Source organism: Naegleria fowleri (genome assembly GCF_008403515.1).
Source record: "Naegleria fowleri strain ATCC 30894 chromosome Unknown tig16, whole genome shotgun sequence".
Lineage (NCBI taxonomy): Eukaryota > Heterolobosea > Eutetramitea > Acrasida > Naegleriidae > Naegleria > Naegleria fowleri.
Window position 1 is genome coordinate 18,618 of NW_025407948.1, and position 21,462 is coordinate 40,079.

The 21,462-nt window shown below is 37.2% G+C and overlaps 11 protein-coding genes across 11 annotated transcripts; 8 read left to right on the forward strand and 3 right to left on the reverse strand.

The window, feature by feature from the left end:
* Nucleotides 1-10: 10 nt before the first annotated feature.
* FDP41_012641 (uncharacterized protein) lies at nucleotides 11-1,804 on the forward strand (the record flags this gene model as incomplete). Its single annotated transcript, XM_044703183.1, has 2 exons — nucleotides 11-1,343; nucleotides 1,515-1,804. The coding sequence occupies 2 exons, from the start codon at nucleotides 11-13 to the stop codon at nucleotides 1,802-1,804; spliced, it is 1,623 nt and encodes a 540-aa protein (XP_044565566.1).
* Nucleotides 1,805-2,807: 1,003 nt separating this feature from the next.
* On the forward strand, nucleotides 2,808-4,908 carry FDP41_012642 (uncharacterized protein; the record flags this gene model as incomplete). The annotated part of the gene is made up of 2 exons (XM_044703184.1): nucleotides 2,808-2,970; nucleotides 3,578-4,908. 2 exons carry the CDS (start codon nucleotides 2,808-2,810, stop codon nucleotides 4,906-4,908), a joined length of 1,494 nt encoding a protein of 497 aa, XP_044565567.1.
* A 293-nt stretch (nucleotides 4,909-5,201) lies between these two features.
* FDP41_012643 (uncharacterized protein) lies at nucleotides 5,202-5,602 on the forward strand (the record flags this gene model as incomplete). The annotated part of the gene is made up of 2 exons (XM_044703185.1): nucleotides 5,202-5,331; nucleotides 5,508-5,602. 2 exons carry the CDS (start codon nucleotides 5,202-5,204, stop codon nucleotides 5,600-5,602), a joined length of 225 nt encoding a protein of 74 aa, XP_044565568.1.
* A 194-nt stretch (nucleotides 5,603-5,796) lies between these two features.
* Nucleotides 5,797-7,719, reverse strand: FDP41_012644 (uncharacterized protein; the record flags this gene model as incomplete). The annotated part of the gene is made up of 1 exon (XM_044703186.1): nucleotides 5,797-7,719. One exon carries the CDS (start codon nucleotides 7,717-7,719, stop codon nucleotides 5,797-5,799), a length of 1,923 nt encoding a protein of 640 aa, XP_044565569.1.
* A 182-nt stretch (nucleotides 7,720-7,901) lies between these two features.
* Nucleotides 7,902-11,361, reverse strand: FDP41_012645 (uncharacterized protein; the record flags this gene model as incomplete). The annotated part of the gene is made up of 5 exons (XM_044703187.1): nucleotides 7,902-8,830; nucleotides 8,981-9,142; nucleotides 9,209-9,292; nucleotides 9,366-9,575; nucleotides 9,645-11,361. 5 exons carry the CDS (start codon nucleotides 11,359-11,361, stop codon nucleotides 7,902-7,904), a joined length of 3,102 nt encoding a protein of 1,033 aa, XP_044565570.1.
* Nucleotides 11,362-12,286: 925 nt separating this feature from the next.
* FDP41_012646 (uncharacterized protein) lies at nucleotides 12,287-12,607 on the forward strand (the record flags this gene model as incomplete). Its single annotated transcript, XM_044703188.1, has 2 exons — nucleotides 12,287-12,328; nucleotides 12,416-12,607. 2 exons carry the CDS (start codon nucleotides 12,287-12,289, stop codon nucleotides 12,605-12,607), a joined length of 234 nt encoding a protein of 77 aa, XP_044565571.1.
* A 1,338-nt stretch (nucleotides 12,608-13,945) lies between these two features.
* FDP41_012647 (uncharacterized protein) lies at nucleotides 13,946-15,016 on the forward strand (the record flags this gene model as incomplete). Its single annotated transcript, XM_044703189.1, has 1 exon — nucleotides 13,946-15,016. One exon carries the CDS (start codon nucleotides 13,946-13,948, stop codon nucleotides 15,014-15,016), a length of 1,071 nt encoding a protein of 356 aa, XP_044565572.1.
* A 121-nt stretch (nucleotides 15,017-15,137) lies between these two features.
* FDP41_012648 (uncharacterized protein) lies at nucleotides 15,138-18,211 on the reverse strand (the record flags this gene model as incomplete). The annotated part of the gene is made up of 2 exons (XM_044703190.1): nucleotides 15,138-18,031; nucleotides 18,076-18,211. 2 exons carry the CDS (start codon nucleotides 18,209-18,211, stop codon nucleotides 15,138-15,140), a joined length of 3,030 nt encoding a protein of 1,009 aa, XP_044565573.1.
* A 262-nt stretch (nucleotides 18,212-18,473) lies between these two features.
* Nucleotides 18,474-18,779, forward strand: FDP41_012649 (uncharacterized protein; the record flags this gene model as incomplete). The annotated part of the gene is made up of 1 exon (XM_044703191.1): nucleotides 18,474-18,779. The coding sequence occupies one exon, from the start codon at nucleotides 18,474-18,476 to the stop codon at nucleotides 18,777-18,779; it is 306 nt and encodes a 101-aa protein (XP_044565574.1).
* A 399-nt stretch (nucleotides 18,780-19,178) lies between these two features.
* On the forward strand, nucleotides 19,179-20,786 carry FDP41_012650 (uncharacterized protein; the record flags this gene model as incomplete). The annotated part of the gene is made up of 1 exon (XM_044703193.1): nucleotides 19,179-20,786. One exon carries the CDS (start codon nucleotides 19,179-19,181, stop codon nucleotides 20,784-20,786), a length of 1,608 nt encoding a protein of 535 aa, XP_044565575.1.
* Nucleotides 20,787-20,963: 177 nt separating this feature from the next.
* On the forward strand, nucleotides 20,964-21,444 carry FDP41_012651 (uncharacterized protein; the record flags this gene model as incomplete). The annotated part of the gene is made up of 2 exons (XM_044703194.1): nucleotides 20,964-20,970; nucleotides 21,119-21,444. The coding sequence occupies 2 exons, from the start codon at nucleotides 20,964-20,966 to the stop codon at nucleotides 21,442-21,444; spliced, it is 333 nt and encodes a 110-aa protein (XP_044565576.1).
* Between the last annotated feature and the right edge of the window lie 18 nt (nucleotides 21,445-21,462).

Consider the following 21,462-nt stretch of genomic DNA (forward strand, 5'->3'; position numbering starts at 1 on the left):
CAATTCAAAAATGATTCGAAGACTTCGTCTCTGTGACCATCAAAAGGCGAGGACTCTTCTTTCTTCGCTGCCATCAAAATCAAAATCTACCACTCATTCAAGCATCATTTTCAATCAGAAACCATACATTTTCCAATCAATGGAGCACAACCCATTCATTGTTGGAACTAGTAGGCTCTTCTCAGCATTAAGATCGAACTGCATCACTCAGTTTAATCATTGGTCTCGTTCGGACGCTCCGATCAATGATCCTCACCATCATCATCATTCAAGTATTATTACTAATAGTAAGAATCATGGCTCTCAGTCTCCCATTCAAACATTCCATCATTCTCACTCTCTTGAAAGAACCATCATGGACCACTCTCGACAGAGAAATTACAATACTTCTTGCAAGCTCCAAGAGTCCTCAGGAGATCCTGCTCAAGACTTTTTTGATGAAATGAGAAGAATGTACATTCATGAAGAGATGGTTCAAAATTTCTATGAATTTGAATCACAGAGAGGAAAAAGTGCACATGGTAGACGACTGTTGTGGACGTTTTTGGCATTTCCAGCTGTATTTGCCTTACTAGTTGCTTGTACCGTTGGGTTTGACAAGATGTTTCATGAAGAAGTACAAGGAAATATTCAAGTACTTGTTCAACAAGCATTATCTCAGTATATTCAGTCGGTAGAACAACAAAAGAAAGCATCAAAAGCAAAGGAATCCAAAGTACCAACTCCCCTACTCACGAAAGGACCAATTATAAATGAACCCAATGACAATGCTTTTAACGAAATTGAGAAGGACGTGAAACGATATCCATTCTTGTATGCGATTATTGCAGCGAATGTTGCAGCTCACTTTGTTGTGAAACAACTTAGATGGAGTGCACCATTTGCTCAATTTTACACACGACACATGACATGCTCGGTGAATAATATTTTGAGAGGAAGAATTCACACACTTGTGACATGTACTTTTATTCACGGTGGGCTTGCGCATCTTGGTTTTAACATGTACGCCCTTTACAGTATGGGACATTTATTGTATGAAGTCTTGTCACCTGAGGCGTTCTTAGGCTTTTATTTGGGAGCAGGTGCTTGTGCGAGTGTGGGCAGTATTTTACTCAAATTGATAACGAAAAATTATTATCAAGGCAGTGTTGGTGCTTCAGGTGCAGTTTTTGCAATCATGTTTGCAGGATTGAATATTATTTCACTAGAGAAGGCAAAACTAAACTTAATTTTCTTGCCTGACAGTTTGGGAGGCTTTGATCCAAAATATTTCTTGCCTGCTTATTTCATCGGTGAAATTTTGTTCAATGTCTTTTCGAGACGTGTAAAATTAGATACAGGAGGTACGTAATTGAAGAGAGACCATCAAGATTGATATGTTGGCTCATTTGAAATTAACCCATCATTCCTAACGAATAACTATACGAAAATATTTGAAAATATATATATATATATATACAATTGTGAATGAACTGTTGTGGAATAACGAAATGAATATTCAAATCACGAAACAGCACACTTGACTGGAGCTGTATTCGGTTATGCTGCGCTGTCAGCTCTTCGAAAGCAAGAGTATCATCAACAGAGACGATGCACCGAATTAAGCTCTAGAAAAACCTACTATTTTGGTCAAGTAAGGGAAATGAGGAAGGATGGCTTGGGATTGCTCATCTCTCCTCAATGGGCTGTCATTGCCAACTTTAAGGATGGCTCTGCAATTGGACAAGGTATAGTTTTTCAAAAAGGACAGGATGGTCAATGGAGAGGAGCAGGAGTCATGTTGGACCAAGTTAAGGCAAAATAGGACATTCCTTGGAGGGAATTGTGGAATTCCTCTTTGTGAATTACAAAAAAGAATATCAAATTGTACAAATTGTAATTAAATTAGTAACCCAGTGAATTCTGGAACCAGGATAGCTTTATATGCATGATGAAACATACGATAATGTGAGTTTATCAATAAGTTGGTAATCCTTATTATGTGCCCACTCGGTCGAGCGTTATCCTAGACGATCATGCATGGCCCCCAAGGTCTATCCATCCAATGGAACAGTGATTTTGAAGGATGGATGGCATAAATATCGATGAAAATACGGATCATGGCCATGATCCTATCTAACCATGACTCGTGTGAAAGTTTTTTTTCAACGTATCTTCGACTTCCGTTCTTTGAACACTTACTTCTCCTTTGGGAGCTTTAAGTGCTCCTTTTCGCTTCTGCCGCTTGTCACCATCACAACAAGAAAGCCAATCCAAAAAAAACAACTGCTGGAGTGAGCCAATCACTCTGTCCGAAACTAACAATCCGGATTGTCCCGTAGCCAATATAGCTCAAAGGTTTGCTCTTTGGATTCTTTTTGAGCTCTTGCAAGACTTCATTACCGATATTCATTGTCGTGTGTGTGGTGGGAGGCAAGAAGAACAAGACACAGTCTCCAAATTTGGCATCACTACAACAATTTTATTTTATTCCCATTCTTTTAAAAAACAACAAACAATAGACATACTGTATCGCCACAACAGCAGCAATTCCTCCTCATCATCATCATACCACTCTCGACCGTTGTGTGCCGATCATCATTCCTTCTCTCTACAATAATAATTTTTATAAGTAGAAAGCACCAAGAATTTCATAAGAATCCAGCATCATCTCCATCCTCGTTCCTTCCTTTTCCTCTCTCTCTCTTCAACAACAACAAGGAGAACTAAAGAACAGACCACTCATCATCAAAATTATCCTTTTTCCATCAACAACAACAACTTCCTTTCACCAATACTACACTTTATAAAACAATATACAAGTTAGTATGGGCAACAATAGTCATAAGCAACAGCAGGAGAAACATCACCAGACAACAACAACCGCTACGACCAATCCTGCTACATCAAATATGAATGTAGGAGGAACAAATCCGAGGCCCGGTTCGTCTACTGCTTTTCCAATAATTATTGAGGATGGAAATGGGTCAGGTAAGTATTTCTAGAATGATGAGCAGTAGATATAATTTATTTTCATTCAAATATACATTTTAATCGTAATCATGTATAAATGTAAATGATATTGTTGTGGTTTCGTGAATGTATGACATGAAATCAAATTCAATGATATATGTATGATGAAATAATTGTTTTCCGTTATGGTATCATTCTGTCATATGACCGATGAATTATTTCAAAATAATTTACGTGATGAACATTGCTTTTCTTTCAACTTGCGTTTGTATTTGCGAACACCTGTCAAACACTGAACACTACGTACTTTTCATGTTCAACTAAACTTGCTCACATTGTCAATGAACCATTTGAATATGGGTGCTGCTGCTGGATTCCAATATGATACTCGTCACATCTCATCGATGGTTATGTATACACCTCCTCACGTTCACACCTTCACAAAATCATCAACATTCCACTACACTGCGCAAATCAATTGCCAACGACAACAACAACAAATCATCATATTGTCCTATCATATTTGATGGACACTGCCATGAACCTCGCTGTGTCGAATGAATGGTAACCCAATCGCAATTTTCCATCTCATTCACTCTCACACTTATCGTTTTCAAATCATTAGGAAATCGACGAAGCAATGCCCACTCCATAGGCAATGGAAACATTCTAGCAACATCACAGGGTCGATCTCAATCCATCATAAATGCAGGAGCTGGAAGCCTGGCCAATAATTCGTTCCATCTACAAATTGCGAACAATGGTCATCATCATGGATCAACAGGCACACCACTTTCACCCACAAATCCGCTTCACAGTCCACAAACACTCGCTGTTCCGCCACAAACATCTCCTTCCAATAACCAAGGAAGTAGCAGCGGACCATATCCAGTTGGACTGGTTATTGGTCAAAAGTATAGACTCGTCAGCAAGATTGGAAATGGAGCTTTTGGAGAGGTTTTCCTTGCAACCTATACAACATCATCGAATACATCCAATTCATCATCTGGAGAACACCAACAACAAGAATATTTTGCTGTTAAATTAGAATTAATGCCAACAAGAAATCAACAAAATATGGCTGGAAAACAACAATTAATTTATGAAGCAAAAGTTATCAATTATCTCTTTGGATCACATGGCAACTCGAGTCATTTAACAACGGCAAATTCAACACCAGTTATAGGAATACCGAGAGTTTATTGGTATGGATCTGAGGGCTCCTATAATATAATGGTCATGGATCTTTTGGGACCTTCACTTGAAAGTCTCTTTAAAAAGTGCAATCGTAAATTCTCTCTCAAAACTGTACTCATGTTAGCGGACCAAATGATACAACGAATTGAATTTACACATCGAAGAAACTTTGTGCATCGAGACATCAAACCAGATAACTTTTTAATGGGAAGAAAATCCAACTCAACAAGTTCATCGACATCACTCTCTAGTGAAAATACAGTTTACATGATTGATTTTGGTTTATCCAAAATGTACATGAGTGACAAGGGTCACATTCCTTTAAGGAAAGATAAACACTTGACAGGAACGGCACGTTATGCAAGTCTTAACAATCACAAAGGATATGAGCAATCACGACGAGATGACTTGGAATCGTTGGGTTATGTTTTGTTATACTTTCTAAGAGGAACTTTGCCATGGCAAGGATTAACAGGAAAAACGAAAGAAGACCACTACAACAATATTTATAACAAGAAGAAAAATATTCGAATTGTTTCACTTTGTAAAGGTTTACCAATTGAATTTGCCACATATCTCAATTACACTAGGGGTCTCAAGTTTTATCAGGAGCCAGATTACATGTATCTGAGGAACTTATTCCTGAATTTATTTGTTCGAGAGAAGTATGCTTTGGATTACGAATGGGATTGGGTTGTTATTGAGAAAAAGCAACGAGCGGAACAGCAACAACATCAACCGCCACCATCACAACAGTAACTTGTTGGATTATTTGTGACGATCAGGTCCACCACTATTGTGTGAATATCATCCTTGAAACCAGTTTCCTTTCCTTCTTCTTTGCTCCTTCCCTACTCTTCGTTACTACTGTGTAGATTATCCAAAATTATTATTATTATTGACTCCAACCTTTGAATCCTTAAAATCCTAATCACCTCTTTGTTCCCCTTTCTCTGCAGAATTATCATCAAATTGTTCCGAATCATATCCATAAAATTGAAAATAATTTAAATAAGTGCACATTTCTGTTTTTGTTTTAATTGAAGAAAAAAATGGACGAACAACGAAAACAGGAGCTCGAATTAGTGTGGAAATCGCAAATCACTCGACAAATCATTGATTTAACAAAGAAATGTTTTGAAAGTTGTGTTCCGAATCCAAACTCAAAAGGTCTCAATAAGAGTTAGTATTTGAGTTGTAAGATGTTGCCAGAAAGATTGATGGTGAATTTATGAATAATGATCTTTAATTTATTTAAATCTTTGGCAAACTTTGAATTCATCTGAAAATTTTCAATAATTTGATGATACTGATTCAAACTTTTATGAAAAAATTTTTATGATATTTCCGTTTTTCAGATGACAAAGTTTGTTTCCAAAATTGTGTCAGCAATTATTTGGACAGCGCAGCAATCATTTCAGCTTCATTGCAAGGTGGACAGCAGATAAGATGATCACACGATTCAAAATATAAATATTCATATTTAGAGAAATTCTTCATTTTCAAATGATCACTATCATTGTACATTAATGTTAAACATTATTAATTGATATCATTTATTGAAAGTATCTCACTTACCGTCTAGCAAGATCAGCACAACTGTGTTTCGACTTGTTGATTTTGTTCAAAGTGTTGATTGAAAGAAGTCTAGACAATGAGAGATTTCTGTTGTGGAGTATTGACATGTTCATCATCACTGTTCTTATATGTGATAATGTTGGCATTTCCTTGTCCGAAATATTTGATCACAATAAGCACAATTTTTGTAAATTCTTCATTTTCTTGTGCTGTGAATTGTGAAAAATTATCGAGTATCCAAACGAGTAATTGATTCATGTTTGCTCCAATCGTGTCGTTGGGAGGTTTGTCGATGGCAAGAAGCAAGTGATATAACCAGTCACATCGTAATACATTATTCGATTCCTTACTTTGGACAAGTAAATAATTTGTGATCCACTGTTGCTTTTGTTGCTCGGTATCCTGTGTTGAAATTTCGTGAACCAGTTCAGTGTCGTCATGATCGTCACTTTCATCTGTTGGTGCAAACAGAGTGTTCGCTTTACTTGGCATTCTTCTCAATAAGGAATTATTATGGAAGTTACTCACAGTCCAATGGATCATCTTGTTGAAAAGGGCATGTGTAGTGACATAGTCTAAATATCGAAGAAGCAAATTTTGAGTGGGCTTGTGTCCCTCTTTCTGATGTGATATGGTTTGTTGTGGAAGTGTCTCGGTTGCTTCTGACAAGGATGCCTCTTGAGGGGTTATCATAGTTGAACTCTCTCGAATGGTTTCGTTGGTTGCCATTTCTCGATCGATATTTTCCAACAACTGTTCGTCATGATTTTCCTCGTCACCTGAATCAGACATGGCATCACTTGTCGTCGTAGTTGTTGTGGATGATGTGGTTGTAGTTGTTGTTTCATTGTTAAGCGAATGAGAGCCGCCTCTCTTTCGTCCTCGTCGATTTTTCTTTTTCTTTTTTGGTACTTCCTCCTTGTTTCCATGTTGTGCCTGTTTTTTGGCCATTCGTTCCCACAAGGCATAAACATTCTCCTCTCCGAGGCAATACAATTTCCATTCGTCGTAGTTACCATTAAGGCGAGGACAAGCTGAGAATTCGTTTGACTTTTGAGAGGATGGTGATGCCTTTGAGCGTAGTTTCTTGTCAAGTTCAAGCTGTACAAAGTCTCTGGCCTTTCTGAAATTTGTCAAGAATTGATTTTCCCATTGTTTTGTGATCAAAATTGGAGACTGGTTGGTGTCACTGGTTCCCAGGTATGCATCAAATAAATGCAGCGCTCCATACAGTGAAGAATCCAAATCCCTAATACTTGTCCTATTTTTCTCAAATTGTTTGGTATCAATATTGGTTGCTACGACAGTCTTGGCACAATAATTTTGTGCTTCATATCGAACGTTCAATAAATATCGTTGTGCTTCATTGTCTAACTCATCGTGTTCAAAAAAGTCTTCTTCATTGAGATCTTGTTGCATTAGATCTGACGAATTTTGAGCAATCTCGTTATTGTCATGTTGTTCAGAAGTAAAAGGCGTCTTCTTTTGATGATCATGAGGGCTGAAAAAAGATTTAAGCCATTCCTTTTCAGGTGGTTGCCAATTAATTTTCTTAACTGTTTGTTCATCAACAATATAAAATGCTTTTTGGAAATGTTGATCATCCTGCTCCTCATTGACCATTGATGGTTGTTGTCGATTCAAAGAATTGTTTTTCTGTGATGGCTTCTTTTTCTTTCGTTTTCTCTTTTTTGAATTTTCACTCTGTTCCGCATTCTCTTCATTATTATCGTTCATTTCTTGTAATAATTCCATCGGATTTAATTGCATAGGAACAAATGAGCCTCCATTGCCATCCTCACTCTCATCGGGAATGACTGCTTCTAAGTCCTCCTCTTGATCATTGGCTTGTTGTTCATATTCAGAAACCTCAATACTTTCCTCTTGATCGTAAGCCTCCTCCTCAGGTTCTTCCTGATGATGTTCATTTTGAGAGTGGTGGTTGTTGTTGTCCAACAACTGCTGAGAAAACTTGACTCGTTTTTTGGGCATTTTTTTTTGATTTCCAAAATTATCCAAATCGCACTTCAGGTTCATTTTGCATTCGTTGAACAGCAACAACACATTTCTCCAAAAGCAATTCTCATCAACCACATTGTTAATTAAATGTTTATTTCATTTATTTCACACTCTTTAGAGAATTATAAAGAGAGGTTTCAATTAATCGACAACATCTATCTTGCAGTATAATAACTTGAACTTGCATGACTTCCAGTTGCAACATGAGTCCCTTTTTGTGATCGGCGTCGTTTCACAACCACAACCACCACCACTGCCATCACAACCACCACCAACATTATTGCCAACAATCCAATGACAATTCCAATTATCGCTTCCTCTGATAATAGGGGTGGAAAATCAGTGGTATAGAAACATGAAGGGTCCGAGGGGTCCACTCTCTCCAACATGTCTTTCGGATAGGTCAATAAGAGTGCAAAAGGTTGTTGGTTTGATTTCAAGATTTTGGTCACATAGACCGCCACACTCACATAGACCGAATGATCACTGCTGGAAGATGGATGAGGTAATTCTTCTACTACCACTCTCTCCACATTGTTCGTTGTGTCCACTCGGTCACCATAATTGCCAGCAATCACTGAGAGTTTTGAAACATCGGAGGATGAAGAACTGCTTCTCACATAGGTATTGATGAATAAATCCAAATCACTCAAAAGTTGAGGCACCACTGAAACACTTCCTGGATAATCATACCAAGCAAGAGTGGCCTTAAAGAAGGGTGACGTTTGAATGGCCTTATTTCCATCTTTTCTCTTGAAACATAACTTGAGAGATTCTGAAACGTTTTTAAAGGATTGTTCTTGGACAAGAATATTCAAGGGAGTTCCATCTTGATTTTGTAACAAACTTCCCAAATAAACTCTTCCAAAACCTTCATACGAGTTTGGAGTACCCAACTCTGAGAGTTTGAATCGTCGTGTTTCATCGAAGGAATAAGCCACTGTTCCAGTCATGGGAATGGAGCTATGAACGAGAGCAGCTTTCAATAAAGGACCTGTAGGGTTCGAAATGTTCATTTTGGTTTGGAAAAACTCTCTCAATAAAGCAGCGGCTCCAGCAACCAATGGAGTGGACATGGAGGTTCCTAGGATTTTGAAACACATACAATATTATTATTTCAGCAATTCATGATCATCAAAAGTGAATATTTGAAAGAGTTCAATGATGAAATAAATATATTGAATGGAACAACAACAGTGAATTCAAAATTTGAAAGAATTCATAAAGTACAAACCTTGACTGGTCATGAGAGCAGCTGAATTTCCAAGAGATGGAGAATTAGTTCCACATTGATTGGTGTTGGTATTACCATCGGAATGGCCACTCACAACACTGTAACCAATTCCTGTCACATCAGGTTTGATACGATTTCCAACTGCAGGACCTCGTGATGAGACTATGATAAGAATGAAAGGTAATTAGTATCATGAAAGATGGATATGGAAAGGGCATGAGCACTTACAGGAAGCCAAATTGAATTCATTGTAGATGGAAGGATTGCTGGTGTATGTGGTTTTCATTTGACTTGGACAGCAGAAATTACGAACTGTGTTTAAATTTCACAATTTTCCCAAAAATGGTAAATAAATTTCCTAATCAAAAAAAGACAGGTAACTTACTAATAACTTGGTATTCTCCATTATAAGAACAACATTGATCAGGAGTTGAGAATGGTAATCCAGTTTTTTGAATGCGATTTTTAAAATCTTCATAAAAGACTGATTCCTCGAATGCAGAGTTTGATGTCATACTTGCTCCAACAGCGATTGAATTCTTTGCCGTTGAAGGAGATCCAATATTTCCTTTCGAAGACATTCCTCCTCCATTTCCTTGAAAAGCAATTCACAATTTCACAATGAATGAAATTGTTCACATCTCCAATGTCAAGACTCTCATACTTACCTGTGCAAGAAGAATGACACCATCCTGATAATCCCACATTATTTGATCCACCTCTTGACAATCACTATCATACCGATTGAAAATAGTGCAACATGAGTCGCTTCCAAACAATGCTCGACAAGTGTCATCTGTCACTTTCTCACCGGCAGTGTGTCCATTTGTCGAAACAGTCCACTTACAATCTGTGCAATCGTATCTACAAGAAAAAAAATCTTCAGGACCAACAGCCAATGAATATGAAAATATTCTTGCTCCACTGTTATACGCAGGTTTAAATAAGGAATTTCGCTTCGAAGATGGCATCAATATTTGTGAAAATCCAGTTTTTTCTAAATCTGTAAAATAAAGTCTTGCATTTGGAGCCATTCCATGATATTCATTGATGGGATTGGCTTTCGAATTGTAAGTCATATTTTGAATACTTCCACAAATTGAACTAGCAACGTGAGTTCCATGTCCATCCACTTCATCTTGTCCATCTGAGGAGATGGAACCAACAGTCACAGTGTCATATCCAACAATCTTACGATGATTCATATTGACCGTATTAGTTTTCACAATGGGATTATTTGCATCTCTAAATAAGCAATTGTCCCAATCAATTCCAGAATCAGCGACTGCGACAATTTGTCCATTTCCTAAAATTCCCATGTCATAGAATGGAGTGGCAGACATTCCCACACTTGGAGAAGGACCAAATCCTTGCATCAAGACACTCGATTTCTTATTCTTCAATTGAAAGTTGTGTTTTCTTTCAATGAAATGAACATGTGAATTTTCTTTCAAAATGTCACCCACTTGTTGTGCCACGAGTGGAGAGAAACTCATTTCCAGTTTATCCTTTGAAGAAACTTGAATTGGAGAAATCATTGAAGGATGATCATTCTTGTTGTTGTTATTCCATTGTTGTTGTTGTTGTTTGGATAACCATTCTGTCAGTTTGGAATTCAATTCATTCGCAATAAGATGAGCTTCTTCGACTTCTTGATTGACGAGAATGGCATCCAGAGATGGAAGGATGGTAATAATGACATGAATCAAATGGTTGTCCATGTCATTCAAAGAATTGGCAGCAGTAAAATTCTCACCAAGTTCATTCAAGTTATGCATTTGATGTTCTGCGAATTGTTGAATTTTTTGAAAATTCAAAGCACTTTTGAATCTTGGTTCATATTCAGCAATCCAATCAATGGCTTTGTTGGAAGATGACAAAGATGAAACATGTGAAATGATTTCTGACGTTTTGGCCACTACTGCAAAGACATTTGAAAATCCCAAAGGTTTTCCAGATTTCATAACCATGGATTGAATCCATTCTGTGTCTCTAATAGTTGCATCCAACTTTGATGAAGCATCTTCATTGGATTCATTCGAAACTTCCCTCAACTTGACAATAAACTGACTACGAGGTTCGTCCAATTGTTTCACCATTGGACCAATTTCTTCGTCATTGTTATTCAAACGTTTCAAAAGATTCACAGAAAAGGAATGAACCATTTCTCTTCGATTCATGAGTGAATGCAATCGATTCAACTCATTCATTAAATTATTTTCAAAAGAGAGTGGAAAGGAACGAATCTCTTGTTCAATCAGTGAAGAAGGATGACGATTCTCTTCATGAATGAGCGAAACGAAAGGAATGGCTTGCACTGATGTAGTCGATGGGGTTGCATGAACATGGTTGACAAGTTTGTTACCTCCAACCATCATCATGCACAAAATGATGTGCAACATTAGTAGTACTAACAGGAGAAGAAGTGGAGATGGCTTCATCTCTGGCGGCATTGTTGATATTAAGGAATGAATGTTTTTTGTCTTATTTATGAGAACATGCATTCGTTTAAATACATTACTAACGAAGGACTCCTCAAAGTGAGAATCGAAAATGAGATGGAACGTGTAAATTTTTATTAAAATTAAATAATATATTTCCTTTTTATTCATTCTACGTTCCTTTTTTGTCAATTTAATCAATATAATTTATTATCATTTGATAAAAAAGGAAATATTGGGATTAAAACTTAAATCGAACATGCTCAAGAAACTATGGATTCATTTTTAATGTTGCAGTTGCGATGTGTCCATGAAGAAGAAACACCTGATCATGACCCTTCAAGAAATAACAACAACGATAGTTGGAAATGATGTAAATCGAGTTCAAACCAATTCCTTGTTTTGTATGACTGCCTGGGGTCATGATAAGCATTATGTGATGGAGAGTAGAAATGGAAGACACGAAAAGCAAGAGTCCGTTTCGGAAGCGAGAGTTTTCAGAGACAGTCCTTCGCTAAATAGTTTTCAGTAACTGTTGTGAGTCCAACAGGACAACAACCACAAACCACAAGAATTTCATGAATGGTATAAAACCTAAAGTAACAAGCAACCTGATTAAAAGACCATGAAATTCCAAAAATAAAAAAAACATGCCAACCACAACCACTGCAGCAACTTCTTCCAGCACACAAACTCCACAACAGGGACAACAACAGAGTCAACAATCACAGATTGTTCTCACTCCCGAAGCAGTCAAATTACTTCAATTACAAAAGAGGCAACAAGAAATGAACGGTAACATTCAATAATCTGTCTCGATCTCTTTTGAAAAATGGCACGGAATTAAAATTGCATCGTCATCATCATGACAATTAATGATTCATGTTCTTGCTTATTCATTCCACTGGTATGTGAAAGGTTTACTTATTTTCTGTTTGGATTATTGAAGTGGGTCACCATTCCTACAATTTACATTTTCGAGGGTAATTTTTAGAGGGAATCATCGCTCAAAAAATTACCTCAACAGCAACACAGTGTAGTAGTGTCTAATATGTCCCAGCCAAACCAAGCACCCACCCAACAGCGATGTTTCCTCCTTTCCTTTCGTCTTCCATTATTGACCCTAGTTTTTCTTTATACCTATTCATTTACTCCTCCTGCTTCACATCATTGTGAAGTTGTTTAGAGTCATCTCTAAATCCAACTTGACTGACTTTGCCTGGAGCAAGCAGATCCCAGTAGCGGATTTGTTACGACCAATGTGTCTGGTGGTCTTGGTTCTCAACATTAAGTTATCCTTTCATATACTTAGGCGTCACCTATTTAAAATCCAGTTGAAAGAGTTTTTCTTTCTTCTGGTAATTTTTCCTCGGGATCAGAGGACAAATAGTCGGTTTCTCCAGGAATCAGTTGCGTAAAAGCCAACCTCTGGTCCAGCATCCTAAGGTCCTGCTTTATTCTTGACCTTGATTTTCCGGTAAGCTCTTGTTACTCCTGTTCTTGTTCTATTTCAGTTGTCTTTCATTCACCTTTGTTCATGACAAATTTCTTTAATAAGGGTTGCCTCTCCTCATGGATTCTTGTTTTCCCATGAGTAGAGTTTACACTCACTTCGTTTCCTTTATTTCACATTCAACTCTCAACCCTTATTCACCTCTGCACCATTCTGTACCTTTATAAATAAAGGGATTTGTGCTGTCAGAAGGTAATTTCGATGGGTACTCACACCATCTAGCGAGCACAAACCAATTCGTCTAAAAATTACCTTGCACTACAACATAAACGTTTACAGAGGTGGTATTGAGAAAAAAAAATTAAATTTCCCGTCCAGCCAATTTTTTTCTCCTGGCTCGAGAGATCTCGTTACCTGTCACTCCCACCTGTATACGTTACTGGGTTCTTATGTTGTAGTGTTTGAATTTTACCATTTTTGTAGTGGTGTTGTATATTGTTACAACAATCAACTCGTTCTATTCGTGTTGAAATCAATCTCAATGCAAATCGTTAAAACTAATTCATTCGCTGATTCATTCATTCTTTGAACGTGTGCGTTTATACAAAAATAAAGAAAATGAGAGAATTTGATTTGGATTGTGAATTTTGCCCAAGACTTAACTCTTCACAATTCTGCATATTCAGACCATGTCATTGTATTGGCCCTTCTTTTCGACAAGAAGAATGAAGACAATCCATTATTCGGCTCAACATGATTCGAATTCAAAACAAGCCATTTCGCCAAAATGTTTTTTGGATTTGCATTTCAAAATTGGGTTTAATAAATCCCATTTTTGGACACTTTATCATGACGCCTTGTTTTGGACAATTCAAACTTTTTTCCTAATTTAACCAGACCAAACACAAAAAGATCCGATTGTTATTATCTCATCATCAAGAGTAACAAAAAACGACTCGACGACGACTTGAATATTAAATTATTTATCTCTCTCTTACAAACAACTACTATTTAATTTCTAATATCCAAGAAAGAAAAGAATTCATTCATTCACCAACACTATTCAACAACATGATGTCCACTCAAACCATCCGCTGCTTGAAGAAACCACCCAACCATTACTCTCCGAACACTCATTCCCACCACGAATACTACCACATACTTTTACAGGATCATTTGAATTCTAACCGAATTCATTCGTTGCAACTCATTGAGCCTTTGGTGAGTGTTGAACCACCAGTGTTATTTCCAAATCATTCAAGTCATCATCCTTTGAGGAGTGCAATTCCATCTTGTTCTTCCTCAACCACTTTATCCAATTCACGTCCTTTCAAGACGATTGATCTTCTCTCATCAGCCGCTCGCTATGAAAAGCCTTTCATTCAGACATCTTCATCATCGTCGGGAATCACTCCTTCTCAAGGCTTTTCCTTTCAAACGACAAATACTTTGCATTATCATGATGGAGAAGCTCTTGCTCACCATTCAGACACTCATTCTCATTCAGAAGAACACGCACATGTTTCCTCTCTGAGTCCCAAATCAAAGTTTTCTTCAACACTTCCTTATTTTGTTCAACCTTTGAAAAAGAGAAATCGAGAGAGTTATGAATCTTTGTCTAATCATCATCATCATGGCCACACCACCACAAAGAGTTTGACACCTCCTCCTCAGCCAGACGTGGTGCTTAATACACCTCTTCAAAAGCAGGCCAAACAAGGTGAGAATCAAACACAATCACTTTTGGGTCGCCTTTCACCACAGATTCCTGTTGAACATGAGTCGTCGAATAGTGAACACGAAGACGATTCCACTTCAGGATCCTGCTCGACGTCGTCACATGATCTAAATACCACTTGTGACACTACCAATGTTGAACCTTCCACTCAATCCTCCTCCTCCTTCACTGTACAATATGAAACTCCAAAACGAAAATCCAATCGAGGTAGAAAACCAAAAGCAAGAAAGGTCAACGTCAATGAAGGTCCTTGGACGGAGGAAGAACATGAACAATTTCTGAAAGGCTTTGAAGCATGTGGAAAGAATTGGAGTAAGATTGCTGATTTGTATGTGCCTTCACGACGAAGGACTCAAATCGCGTCACACGCTCAAAAGTGGTTTAGAAAACAAGATAAAAAGTAAAAAACAAATAAAAATTAAAAAAGAAATAAATATTAACTTATTTAGGTCCACTTGTCAAACAAACTTCTTTCCAAATCGAGCTGCAAACGTTGTGAATAAAGTTTTGCAGTGATCCCTCATGTTACAACTGTACTTTTCCAGTGCTGCACTTCTTGATGGATGTCTCCACAATTCCTTTCACATTTTCATAACGTTGTTTCAGCTTCTTCTTATTGAATGCTTCCTTCTGTGCCTCAATGTATGCCATCTTATTCGAATAATCTTTCAAGGAGGCTGAAGGTGTACTCTCTTTCAATAAATCCAATACCAAATTATTAAAAGTAGAGACAACTCCTGAAAAATCATACGAAATTGAAATGGGTTCTTTTCCAGAACGTTTCACAACTGGACTTTCCTCCAAATTAATATACTTTTTCGATTTGGTTTTTTTAGGTTTAAGTTCTTCTTCCAAATCGAAGGTCACACACGAAGGATCTACGACGAGAGCAAATGGTTTGGCTTCATCTCTCTCAATGGTCACATTCTTGAAATGAGTTGGGAATAAGTTTCGATAATATTCAACAAGTTCTTCAAATTTTTTTGAAAATTCGCTACGGCTTGCACTTTCTACAATTTCCAATTCCAAAATTAACTCACGTTCGAATGTCTTGTTCAATTTTTGAATGAAACAATTTAAGGTGGAAGAAGCCACTGATAAATCATGAGGAATTTTGTTTCCTTGTTTTTCAAATTGAGTTGAATTTGAGTTTTCATCATTTGCATCTAATGTGTTGTTACTCTGTGATTGTACAACATTCTTCAAAATTAACATGCAAAGTCGAGGTCTCTTGGAAGGAATGGTGTATGGCATGAAGATGGACTTGTTAGGTTTTGAGACAATTCCTAAATTTTCAAAATCTATAAATGCTGCATTTGTTAATTTCCACTCGAGAAATTCTTTCAGTAATGTAATATCCTGAACGAACATGTCGAAGGAGACTTCACGTTCTTGCAAAAAGTGAAGCATGAGAGCAACATTGTAAATTTTGTAATTGACATGAGGCAAATAGGTTGCAATTGGATCATCAATTTCTTGGACGGATTGACGAATCATGGATGCTTCTTTTTCAATCTCGTCGAAAAATTGTCGAGTGGCTTCCTTTTCATACTTCTTTGAGGTTGGCTCAAATTCGTCAAAATAGGAAACGTCAACTGTCACATTGGGAGAAATTTTCTTAAATGCTCGTTCCAACATTTGTAAAGTTTCAGACTCGATGAAGTGATGCAATACCTTTGGTAAATAAGCATCGACTGAACGAGAGATGGTCACATATGCTGGTAACTGCTCTTGTGCAACAAGTAACTTTTCCAACTTGTTCATTTGATCAAGAATTTCCTCTCGTGTTAAATATTTTGAAGGTAATCCACTTGGACAAATTCCAAACATTTGATTCACTTTACAATAGGGCTTGATGGATGGGAATGCATAATTTGCATCGAGTAGTGACAAGTAAAAGTAATTCAAATTTTCCAAAAAGATAATCACAAGTTTGGAAAGTTGATACAAGTGTTCGAGAGCAAATTGAGACCCTTTGCAAAATAATTCTAAAATTTCAGAACCAAACACAGTGTCGCCAATCATTTTTGATTTCTGTACAGGTTGTTTGGAAAAGACGCTATTCTCATCAAACATGAGTCCTCTAAAAAACATTTCATGAAGTAATTTGGAAATTTTGTTCCTATTAAATTTCTTCACCTTTTCAATGGGAAGTGACATGTTTTTGGTAGGTTCATAAATTCTTCGATCCAAACACAAAATTATCTCTTCTTGAACCATTTCTTCCAAAACCTTAAAAAGTCCTCCATAAGTTTTTCTTGGAACAATATTGAAGAGCATTTCGTCATCTGATGAAAAGTAATCAAGATCGATATCCAACAAATATGGAGTCGCGTTAAAGAATTTGGCTTTCTCTTCAATGATGTCTTCAGAATGTGCATTAAACAATTCATCCATATTGTAGACATCCCATTGAATTGGAAATGATTCATGTGAAGCATTATGAAAAGGTTCATATTCAGAGCAAACTCCTTCCTTAGCAATTTGAGCAAGAGTGTGAACAGGTTTGGTCAAGACTTTTTTTCCATTCTTGTAATGAATATTCCACGAGTATCCATCTGGATTTCGATAACACAAATAAGTGGTTTCTACATTTAGAGAATTTGCAGCTTTTGTCAAATCTTGAAGAGTTTGTGGTGGCAACTTCATGGCACTCGCTCTCACTCCCAACTCGGCATTGTATCGACCAGTATTAAAATTGTAACCTCCTCCTTCGAAATTACTTTGAAGCCAAACTACTCGAGGACCAACCAATTCCATATATTGAGCGACCGGAATGAAATCTCCAATCGAAGTGACTGCAAGTAATTCGCTCACTTTTTGATTATTGAAAGGATGTCTCTTTTTAGTTACATTTTTAGAGGTGACATATTCTTCCTTCGCTCCGAGTGGAGTGTTTTGAATTAAATCTCTGAAAGGTTTGAAACTGTAATAATGTTGTGGAATTTGTGCATCTGAATGTGAGTCAATATGAAGCAATGGAAGACCTTGATAGTTCAAGTTGTAGACATTTTGTTGAGAATTTGTTGAATGATTATAATTCAATCTTGGAATGAGTCCCAATTTATGAGCTCTCACCCAAAAAAACAATGAACAATGATGTTCATCAAACACTCCAACATGAACCTTTTTTCGTTGTGGTTGTGTCAAAGTTTCCTTTTTTAGTAACTCCAAATATCTCACATACTCAGGTGTTGAACTGATAATGGCTGGAAATTTAGAATGATTATTCAAAGTAGGATATTGAACAGCCACTTTTCTCGCCTGCTTTTTAAATAAACTTGGTATCCATTTCGAAAGTTCAAATTTCACATCTTCCGAATGAAAGGTAAAAACATATACGAGCAATGAAACAAGTCCGAACGAGATGGGAATGATGAAAAAGAACCATAACATGAAAGAATTGCAACATTTTGATTCTGAAAAGTGGTGAATGAGATGATGATTTCAAAAAAAAACATACTCGGAGAAGTTCTATTAGATGTCTTTTGGGAGGATGAGGCAGTGTCCTTCTTTGTGGAGGTGTTTGTAGAAGTTGTTGTTGTGGCAACATCTTCCGGAGAGGATGACGACACTCCACTGTGTCTTGATTTTGCCATTTTTTTATTTGTTTGATTGCAATTTATTTGATCGATGACAGATGACTTGAAAAATAGATAATAACACGATTAAATTCCACATTACAAACCCAAGTGACAATCATACAATTCACACAACAATATTCCTCATCCTCATAGAACATGAATCGTGTCATTTCCTCAAATTCATTTGACATCTCCAATTTTTAACTTTTTCCTGAATTGTCCATTCTCGAATTTGTTAGAGAATGTCTTTTTGGAAGCATTAAAAAAAGACAAAAAAATGGTCAAAACAACAACTCGAGGAATTTCCGAATACGATCTTATCCATTCACCTCCCACTCATACTTTTCATCCAACGACGAAAAAAGAGCTTCGTCGCTATCACACCTCTCTCGAAGAATCACATTCGAAGGATTATCCTTATGTGACACCTGGCAGTTTTGAACATATTGAAGAGCATTCGAATGCACCACCTGATCAAATTCAAAGATTGAGATTGGACATGTTGAGGCAAGAGTTTGAGAAGGATAGAGAGCAGGGATTTCCAGAGTGGAATTTGGAGGATACTTGGATGAATAAGATTTAATTTCACAATCATTGATGGAAATTAAAAATATAAAATTTCTAAAAAAGGTCAATGGATGGAATTGACCTTGACGGTCGAAGCGAAAGTAGTGACAAACAACAATACATTTGGTTGAAACACATTTTGAATCAAGAGCCAATTTCACTCATTAAACCATTTTCTTACCAATTTCAAAATATTCCAAATCCATCTTGGAGAAACGTCCATTTTGTCACATTTACACACTTTGACTTTTCATCGTTTCATTCTTCTTATGAAAAGTCTTAAAAAAAACAACATTCACTCCTTGTGATTGCATTGAAATTACTGAAAGTCCAACACAACCATTGTCGTTGTTTCATCTCAGAATCAGTTACGTTCAGTGGTGTGAATCATTTGTGAACCCAATTCAACTTGAAAATGCCCCAATCCACAACTTTGCAATCCACCACTCCTGTTTCATCACAACAGAATCCTCAACAGCAACTCTCCTTGTTAAATCCATTCTATAGCATTCCCATCTTGATGAGAAACTTTTCAGCCATCATGGGACGAAGTAATTTCTTCCCAATTGACACTCCAAGCTTTTTCAAGGAAGTTCTCGAATTCATTGTGGTTACAACCTTCTATCCCATTCTCACTGCCATTGGATTGTATTTACAATTTTTGAGATGGATCTGGACCATGGTCTTTCGGGTGGCCGTTCCAACTCCTCAACAATATTCAGCACAACAAATCAAATCAGCCATTATTACAGGTGTCTCTCGTTCTGAAATTGCAAAATCATTGGCATTGAGTTTGTGTGAACAGTGGCGTCGAGATGCAAGCAGTGATCATAAAATGTTGACTCTTGTGGGAAGTGATGACAAACGATTGAATCAAATAAGAGAGGAAATTCTTCGTGTGTTGGGAGAGGACTATCCAAAAACAACTGAAATTCGTGTCAAGGTGTGTTCTGTGAATGATCAAGATAAGATTCGACAAGTCATTACTGAATATGATTATGACTTGGTCATGACTTGTCAGGAATCAGAAACTTTCAGAACAACACGAGGTGTTCAGACCACAGAGGAGGGAAGTATATTAAGCACAGTTGGACAAGAACCTCTGAAAGAAAAGACTTCTCCTCGTTCGAATGCTCCAAAACGTGATGTGAAAGGAAGTTCTGTGAATGGTAATCGAAAAGGTGAAACTCCCACCACAAATGTTTCATCTTCTGGAAGAGTCAATAATGATGAATCAATTTCAGAAACTTCCAATGCTCTTCCCATTGTTCCTCAACAAGTGCAGCATCCATTGAATGAACAAGACATTCGTTCTCAATACGAGTTGAACATTTTTGGAATTCTGAATACCATTCTTCCAGCCATTTGTCAATCCAGAGAAAGAGGACTTACTGACTCTCCTAAACATGTTGTTGTGGTTGGAAATGTTGTTCCTCGTTATGGTCCTTTACAATTTTTCGGAGCTGGTCCTGGATTTTCTTCCTTATTGGAATTTTCCAAATTAATCGAAGGAGAAGTGAGAAGAAGCTCCTTAAGAAGTGGACTCGCAGGTCAGAAGATTAATCCCAATGATTTTCCAAACTCTTCTCAACTCGTCTTTCAAGTGGTAACTCCATTAATTTGTCAGAATTTGACTTCCACTTTGGGATCCACTTTCAATGAATGGTTCAATCGTGTCTTTAGTGAATCCTACTCGAGCAGAAGAATTCAAAAGAGAAGACAAAGTGGTCAAGGAAAAGGTCAACGAAATACTACCACTACAAATGAGGAAGTTACTCAAATTGGTGAAATGACAGATGTGAACACCAGAAGTGATGTTAGAAGAGAAGAAGGAAAGAATCAATTGTTGAGTGCAATTCCAATTCAAGTTGCCAATGAAATTATGAGAGGAGTGTACAGAGGTGTCGATGTGATTGATGTCAACTCTCCAGTGGTCTATTCTGCTTTGAGATTGTACAATGCAGTTCCTGTGAGCGTTCAAAATATTATCTCCACCTTGTTGCAATTCAATCACGAGTATTAAATCTATCTGTCTGTATTAAACATGATGATCTTTTGTGTCTGTGGTCTTGTGTGAATACATGTAGACGAGTTGTATTTGGCATAAAATGACGACATTGACTATAAGGAGGAGAAATTTTCGTTGTAATGGAACTTGCAGCTGGTTGATGAAGTTTACGCCGAAAATTTTGAAAAAAAAATGTCTGGTAAGTAAGCCTTAATGGTAGTATTGACTCATGAACCGTGAGATCATATACGACGGATACTATCCTTACGACTGTGGTCCAATCAAAATGGAATGATGGTCTTGCTACCATACACGGAATATATGATGGCTTTCATTAACACTTTCAGAAATTCTTCAAGGAAACGCTGCAAAGGGTGAGAAAATCTTCAAGGCCAAATGTGCTCAATGCCATACCATCAACAAGGGTGGTGCTCACAAGGTTGGTCCAAACTTGTGGGGCATTTGGGGTAGAAAGTCCGGAATGGCTGAAGGATATGCGTTCTCTGCTGCCAATAAGGATAAGGCTGTCGTTTGGAATGAACAATCCCTCTTTGAATACTTGGTCGATCCAAAGAAGTACATTCCTGGTACTAAGATGGTCTTTGCCGGTATGAAGAAGCCAAACGAACGTGCAGATTTGATTGAATACATGAAGACTGCTTCTCAAGAATAAGCAAGAGAGTGATCCAAA